Source organism: Athene cunicularia (genome assembly GCF_003259725.1).
Source record: "Athene cunicularia isolate RWA chromosome 1 unlocalized genomic scaffold, athCun1 chr1_part1, whole genome shotgun sequence".
NCBI lineage: Eukaryota > Metazoa > Chordata > Aves > Strigiformes > Strigidae > Athene > Athene cunicularia.
Window position 1 is genome coordinate 24,827,253 of NW_020799091.1, and position 8,790 is coordinate 24,836,042.

At 38.7% G+C, this 8,790-nt stretch overlaps 1 protein-coding gene across 3 annotated transcripts in view; it reads right to left on the reverse strand.

The window, feature by feature from the left end:
- Positions 1-8,213, reverse strand: part of DCLK1 (doublecortin like kinase 1) — a 252,542-nt gene extending 244,329 nt beyond the window's left edge. For all 3 annotated transcript variants that reach the window (XM_026868658.1, XM_026868667.1, XM_026840939.1), the window contains exon 1: positions 7,829-8,213. In XM_026868658.1, coding sequence (XP_026724459.1) covers positions 7,829-8,204 — 376 coding nt within the window. In that variant the 5' untranslated portion in view covers positions 8,205-8,213. The remainder of the gene's footprint in view (positions 1-7,828) is intronic.
- Between the last annotated feature and the right edge of the window lie 577 nt (positions 8,214-8,790).

Genomic DNA, 8,790 nt, shown 5'->3' on the forward strand with positions numbered 1-8,790 from the left:
GGGGGGGGGGGGGGAAGGAGTGGATAAAAATAGCATTTTCAGGTTCAAAGCTATCAGAGAAACCGTTCGGTTTAGTTGCATGAAATAACAATTAATTTTTAAAAAGTTTTCATATTAAAACTTACTTCTCAAAGGGTAGGTGCATAAATAACTGGCCGTACATGTTGTACCCACAAGATTTACATTCAATTTATTAAGACCTTATTAACCACTCTTTTGATTCCCCTTCTTGAAAGGATAGCATTCCACATGATTTTTTATATCAGTTCTATTTAAAGGTCAGCTGGGTTCCTTGTAGCATCTAAGAGCATGTCAGTGCTACATTACAAAACTAATTTTGTGTAAATGATCCTAAAAAAAGATCAAGACAATCACTGAAGTTATCGGATTGCTTTAACATCAGACTTTTTTCCCTTTCTTCATTTCCAATAGCACTGTATTACATTAGTAAGTTATTTGCACCAAGATATATTTTTTTCCTCATTGAAGAGGCTCATATTTAGCTACGAAGTATCTTGGAGGTAAGAGTATCTAAGACCACCTAAGATTAATTAAATACCTTTAGTATGAGCTATTTTATATAGAAGAACAGAAATACAAACAGCTCTCCCATAATGCTGTTATTTAAGGCTGTTTATACTTCAAGCAAACTGCTGGGGCTTATAAACATTCAGGCATGTTAGCCACTGACTGCAGTTCTCATTCACGGTGGTCCTAAGGGTCAGGCCTGTAAGAACAAAAACTGAATGGACAAAACCCCTATGTCCTAAAAGTATCTTATATTGCTCAAATACAAGCTTAAGTTTCCTGAACATGGGACTCAACCTGACAGCAGCCAGAAATTTCCATGTCTAGCATAACTCTTTAGTGCCTGTGGTGTTTGTACACAGAGGAAGTCTCAAACAAAAGTACAAAAAGCCTTCACCTAGATTTTCATCCTCTCTTCCTTTGCGCTGTTACCTTAAGTAGAGAAGACTGCAAAGAAGTTTCACAAGGGGCATGACTTTCTAGTCAATAAAATCCACCTTCTGCCTTAACCATTGCTTCCTCAACAAAACTATTAGGTGACAACACAATTTCCTTTTTCAAAACCTTTGGCTACAACTTGCCTTGCAGACAACAGTCTCACTCCCAAGACTTGTACATGAGAGGAGTGAAGCTGTGATTTGCAGACAGGCAAATACTAGCAACAAGCTGTATTTTCCTGGTGCTTTAGAACTGAAAAAAACATGTCTGAGGTAATCCCAGTACACACCATCAGCTCCTACTGTGGGCCTAACCACAAATACAGCGCACAAACATCAGCTTTGCCTAACTGGCAGCTGGAGGAAGAAAGTAACAATCTCCAAACACTAGGTTTGTAACAGAACGTACGTGTTGAAGAAGGAATCTTCGGAGATACTGGATTAAACAAAAGCATAGAAAAGACAGCCTTTAAAGTGTCTATTTGACTGCAGATCCCCAAGAGAGGAGAGCAAGCATTTCACAGTCAGCTGTCACTAATGAAATTTTGACTCTTGATTACAGTATCAATAGCCATTAGAAAAAGAAAAGGGTACATGCAGCTGCTTGGGGATATCTGACATCTAGGAAAAAAGTAATTATGAAAATCTTAGAAAGTATCCCTTTCCTGACAGCCCTCCTACCTCTTCACAGAAACAGTACAAATGAAATGCACAGCACTAAATATTAAAAAAAACAAAAAACAAAAACACACAATGCTTGTTTGCCAGTTTCGAACTAGTAACCTACAATTTAAGTTGTGTAAGTGTGCAAGACTTCAGGAACAACTGAAATAAATTTTAGCATTGAGAAGCTAGTCAGAAAGCTAATCACGTAGAAGAGCACATCCCAAAACATGGTTTATGCTAAGGAAATAAAAAAAGAAAAACAAAACCCACAACAGCCTACTACCTGCAATTACACCTCAGTCAAAATTCAATGCAGCTGAACCACTAGAACCATGTAACACTGAAGGATAGTTCTTATAGGTCACAACAGAATTTCATTACATGCTTTGTGTATTAAAAATATAATTTAAAAAAATAATATCTGTGTACAAGGTGGCTGCTAAGGAGACATTGAATCACTGCCTCCAAGTACTGGAGCTTTCCTGATGCAAGTGTTGATTCCCTCTTTGGCATATTGACATTAGCAGTTAGCTTGTTACCTTCAGCTTGCTGATATTCTCGCTACAAGAATGATCAAGGCATTATCTCTTGAAGGGAATTACTTAGATTTATCTTCTGGCCTAAAAATGGCTTCATAAAGAAGCCAGCTGGTCCTAGGTAAAAACTCTGGAGAAGAAAAACAGAACCTGTCTGAATCATGCAAGCAGAAAGGGAACAACCAACCCTTCTTTGTGGAAGCAGCAGGACAGCCAGTTCATTGAAAACTGTTGATTCCTTGTAGCAGAGTATGTACTAGGAAAGGAAAAGTTGATCTACAAGCCCACCAGAGGTGGAGGAACCACAATACTTCCACACTTTGGTGAAGAGGATGTTTAGCACAACAGTCTCTCACCGCAGTCCCATTTCCCCAACAGACAGGGCAAGAAACTGATGAAGAGAACAGTGATGGAACTGGCACCCCCAGCACCCTATGCAACAGGCAAACCTGCCCTTCTTCACATCCACCCTTTGGTTTTCTGCCTTTTGTATGTACAAGAGCAATCTTTCAGGGAAAAGGACAGAGAATTCTGACTATTCCTCACCACACAGAGCAGACTGCAAAAGGAAGATGACCTGAACCAAATAAGTTACTACCTGATAGTTCCCAAATGTGTTAGTTAATAGAGCAATAACCTACTTAAACTTCATTACTGCTGCCTTGTCTTTCTGCAATGTCTGAACAAATGCAACAGTGCAAAAAAGATGGAGCATCTACAGAAAATAAATCTGAACTACCGATGTTCACCTAGCAGTCAAGTGCACCAGAAACCTTAGATTAGACCACCTCAGACCTTTTAAAGGACTTCTTTCACACATCATTTTTTCTGCTTAGTTCAGACTAAAAATTCTGGGGTTTTCCCCTCATCAGAAGCCAAGTGAAAAAATAAAGACATACTTTCTCCCCCTCTGCCCCCATGAATCTCCTCGGTCTTGCGACAAGTAAGATAGGCATTGTACATGATTAAAAAAAGATAACTGGAAAGCACCTAGAATAAGAAACCATGGGACCTTCCAAGAGTTGTTAAGGAAAACACAAAGTGAATCAACTGGCTAATGGATGAATCTTCTCAAATTCATGAAATAAAATAATCAAATAAACAGTGCCAGAACAACCTTGTACCATTTTATGCAACAGGATTATTCAACTGTTTGTTTATTAAACAATGTAAGGATTGCAGGCATTTCTGCTACAGGATCCAATTCAAGTTTCACTAACTTTGATAGCGCTGGATCAAGTCCATGGTAAATATCCACTGTAAATTCAATCCTATCAACAAATGTCCGCATAGATCCAGCTCTACAAACGTTTAAACAGATACTTTACTATTATTATTTTGATATATTACATATGCATATGAATCTTTCCAGACCATTAATTCCCAGCTGCTGAGACAGGCATGACTTAGAAGAAAGAGTATTATCTCCAGAGCACATCAGAAACCACAACAATCAGCTCCTACAGTCTGGCGTGGCTGGGCTTCTCACCAGCACCACTGCAATGGGTGGTAGTCAAGGAGGCAGCAGTAGTAGCAGGTAGGTGAGGGAAAAGCTGAGATAATGAGGTGACGGTGGGAGTAGAAAGACCCACATACAAGAAAAAAAAAGTCAAAAACTCTGTCACAGCCCACCACTTCAGCAAGGAGACACTGCCTTTCAAACCCTCCACTGGCAGGCAGTTTCTCTGCTGCATAAAGCAAACTGCCAGTCTCCAAGACTTCCAAGAGCCTTCTCACAGTCCTCATGTGACCCACCATCTCCTCTGTTACTGGAATGAGGTCCAGATCTCTCAAGTCATTAACCAGTTACTCTCAGATTTTAAAACTAATATATCTGTGCTCGTTCAAACTGCTCCTTCAATGAGGAATGCAGCTCCAGGATAACCTCTGAGATACATTAATTTTTCTTTTTCAGATTATTCCCTAATTTTTCTCATTATGCTTACACAAAATGTGTATCTGTGCATACAAGTCTCTACAACACTTTGGCAGTGCACCCAATATTGACATGTGACAATATTGTTTTCTAGTACTCTCTCAGCCTTGTGGTTTGGGGTTTTTGGTTTGTCATTGACTGCCAGTTCTCTGCTGCAGGGTTCATCTTTTGTGGTAGGTTATGTGAAAACCTAAAACAATTGTTTCTGATTCATACCCAAGGCTCTGAGGTAATATTATAATAAAAATTAATGAGAAAGGGATGCAGTCCTGGCTATGGATTGATTCTGTGGTCTTTGCTCCACATAGCAGGACCCCATGAGTAAACACTGTAAATAATACTCTGTTTCAGAGTTATCCTGCTTATTCCAATCTACTATTGTGCTTGTTACCCCCAAAATTACCACTGAACAGTGTAAGACCCACCAGTTGACCTCTGCCTTCAGCTTTAAAGATGGTATACTTTTGGAAAAGCAAATGGCATTTAGTCCTTTCCTGAGACTTTGTTTACAGCTAGACAATTTAGCCTTAATAGCAACTTCATTTTTATTGTTTCTACATGCTTTGATTACATGTTATCTCTAGGGAATAAAGTTCTGTCACATATGGAAACCATTCTTCAAAAGTAAGAGAGTCCTGAACATCAGGGCTGACAAAAAGAAGGAAAGAATAGAGTAGATTCAGGTTACATTCATCTAAGGTGACAGGAGAAGTTGTAGAACATGTGAAACTTTTTACAACAGTATACACCCCTTGTTATGAAATTCCAACAAATCTCTATGTCCCAAGTCTTAAAAAAAAAAAAACCACCAAACACAAACAAACCAAATAAACAAAAAGACCACAACAAAAAAATAGGGAAGACACTAGTTTCAAATAAAGGGAAGATGTGTCCCTGCACCTCAAAATAATCTACAGCACCAGCATACAGCCATGCCAACTCTGAACTTTATGACCAACTAAATATTACTGAAGCAAAACAGCTCCTTTACAATCTTTTTCCTTTGGGACTATCTTTCATGCAGTTCTATGTATTTAGCTGTGGGATGAAAGACAGTGGCTGCTGTCTTGTTTTCCCTAGGAGCTAGTTGCTTCTTTGCATTCACATGTGGGAAGGTAAGAGTACACTAACTTCCTCAAAGACATAAAGGCAAAAAACCACCACCATATGAAAGCCTTACACTTTTACCTTTCAACATAAACACTAAAATCAATTACACACACCCCTCCCCCCCCCAAAAAAAAAAAAGTTATTTAAAAAAATTAAGTTCATAACAATCTCATTAAATGAATTCATAAAGTAAAGGAATAGTCTCACCACAAAGAAAGCAATGCTTCATATTTCAATAGTTCGAGCACAAATGTCTTTTGGCAAGAGGCAAATATGAAGTGATTTTCCAGCTATTTAAACACAAAGCACAGCTTCAAGCTAATTAATGCTGTACCAGACTAGCCAAACTCTAATAAATTTGTACAGTAGAGTGGAAGGGTCTTACATGAAAACCATCCCTGAGCTAACAATATATGAACCTGTACTCTACAGTAAAGCTCTAGGAGGGAAACAGAACAAAATAACCCCCCTCATACAAATAGACAGAAGCCCTCTTTCAGGTGAAACAAGGATGTAGCTCTCTACTTGCACACAAAGACTGACTTCTGTAAATCCCACAGTGTTAGTGTCACAAGAAAATAGGACTGTCCAACTTGAACTATACACAGGAAGGGAGGATGTGTTCATTGAAAAGGTAAGGAATAAAGTCCCACAGAACTAAAAGAATTCCCAAATCCCATCTTTAAAATAAATTTATGCTCACCATTCATTTTGACTGACTGATTTATAACTGGTATTATTCTTCCCTAGGATGAAAAAAAAAAAAAAACACCACCCACAAAAAAAAAAAACCAAACCACCTTATCTTACAGGTTGCTGAATTTATTTCTGCATTCAGTTCTTTCTTTTCAAAAGCTGGTTCTCACTGGCAGTAAAAGACCGTGCAAACCAACATTAACATCAACAATACTTGCTTCTTGATGAGCATACCAATCAAATAAGCACAATTATTTATACCACTACTGAGAAGAATATGCACAAACACTGCTTTTAAACAGATGTTGATTAATATTGGCCTTTCCTTCCAGAAATTGATTTTCTCCACCAATTAAATACTGCCCTGACAAATACAGTTCTAACTCTGCCCTGGACATAACAATGATCTTAAGACCAGTTTCCTTTTCATTTCACTAAACATACAGTCCTAAGTCCCAAAACCCTTACTTACATGGACAACTCCACCACTTCAATTTTCTTTTTGAGCATCTTTGTGTTGTGTCCTACTCTCCTTTTTATGCAAGGAGGATAATCAGGAACACCCTCTTCTCAAAACTTCCCTTTAAAAAGCTTTCTTCCGCTATGACACCTTAAAGGAGTCAACTCAACAGTGGCTGAACAGCTGCTATGCAAGATGCGCTTCCCTTTCTGGAGCCTTATTCAGCACTACCCTTTTCTTCTCTCCCCATGTTAGCCTTCTGATCATCTCACTACATACTGATACTGCAAGTTCTCTCACCTGGTTCTAAAAATGGAAATCATAAAGGAATTGCAATCTCTGTTACAATTCTAAACTGGCTATCGAGTGGCTATAGATCCATGTTTTCCAGGTTTGCACATGGGCCAGGGGCAGGATGGAAGCATGATGAAAAAACTTTTCTACCTTTATTTTGAGTACAGTCAAGAGCCTGAATTTAAACTTTACAGATAAAAATCAGCCTCATTTATGGCCATGTGCTAATTAAAGCTTTCAGACCTTATAAATTCTGATGTTTCATGCTAGTAACTATTGCCTACACACACAAAAAGAAACCCACTGCAAGCCAGAAGCACTCTATGTTGGAAAAGCTACTTAAGCGATCTGTAAAATTCATAAAAAGATATTAGAACATCCTAGGTCTAATATTCAAATTGATTAACACTGACAGCCTCTTTTGCCAACAAAACTACCACTGAAGGAGTGATAAATTCAGTGTTGATGGGCAAATCAGTGACTGGCATCTCCAGTGTTTGCCGGTGACCAAGACCTACAAGTTCTGACCAATCACTGGTAATACATTATGCTACAGGTACGTGAGCCCTATTTTAAAACAACATAAAGATGCCAGTGGACTGCAGAAGAGGAAAAAGGGAAATGCTACATGGGAGAAAAGTTTACAGTCTACCCCAGATGAACCATGGCTACAACATCACTCTTAACAGATTGCCTACGTTTACGCCACTCCACGAGAGGAGAATATTTTACTTAAGACATTTCTTGTAGGGAAGAATTGGAACTCTTCACTAGGTACAGACAGACTTAAAAAAAAAAAAAAAAACACCTATCAGAACTGAATTTCATGTAGGTTTCATCAGCACCAGGGATCTTGTGGAGTTTAACTCACTGATATTTTTAAATACGCAAGTTCAAAAGCAGCATATGTGATCTTTGAGATCTAGGACTACCAACGCTAGGTTAACAGATAAGGGGAAGGTCAGACACTTTCAACAAGAGGGAAATAAGTAGCAAGGCAACAATATTTCATGGCACAATTTAAGATATTCACAATTCTAGTTATACCACTTAAGTTCCTTTATCAAAAAGAAGAACAATACCATTACCTACTCACAGAAGACTTAACAGATTAGACAAACACTGACTCAAGCATAAATTTACACTTCCAAATCTTACTGCTGACCTTCCACTAGCTGGTCCAATGAGGAAATCTTCTTGGAGCCATCAATCGTGTAGATTGTTCTCACTCCCTGGGGCAGATTCACATTGTCAGACAGAGTTCGGGTCAGATCAGCCAGGAGAGCTTCAAAGGATCTAAATCGGTCAGGGGAGATGGCATATACAATCCCTTTGAAATACCGGTCTCCATTACGATAGAAACGAACTTTCTTGGCTTTTTTCTCAGAACTCAGGGTCTGTAGAGTACGGGTTCGGTAAAAGCTGCAGTGGGCACTGTGAGTAGGGCTGGGCAAACCATTTACCCGGGACCCTCTGCCATATCGCTGCGCTTTATCACGCTCATCAAAATGCTCCAGCTCCATATCTCTCCCAAAGGACATCTTGAAGTTCAACCTAAGGGATGAACAAGAGAAAAGAAAAAGTTTAAGAATCTTACATGTTTTAAGGGAGCTCACTTTGAGACTTCACATTCTATACATGGCACTCAGAGTACTGCTTTCCAGGTTGGGAAAAATATTTAAATGAAACTGTGCTATGTTCACATATTAATTTTACAACTAACACTCCTGCCATGCCATAAAACCTAGCTTATAAATTAGGCTTTTATACACCATAGAAATGCCACTTATGAACCCAACTGCTAGCAACATGCAAACATTTAAAAGTGTTTGTTCAAATTCAGTAAGAACTCTAAAATGAGGAGACAAAATGGAGCTACTGGAAAAAGAGAACAAACACATAAGCTGTCTACTTTTTCTCATGTTATATTCAGGTGCTATTTGAGTCTGGTCTACCTTCTAGACTGTTCATCCCCACTAAACTGTTTGTTCCAACTGTGATCTCAAGAGGTACCAGTCGCCAAAAATCAAGCAATTAAAAATTTCTCATAGAAATAGATGTTGCAGGTTGGTGGTAAGACTACCACTTTGAGGGTCAAGACCACTGTTTAAATGTCCTTGTGTATTG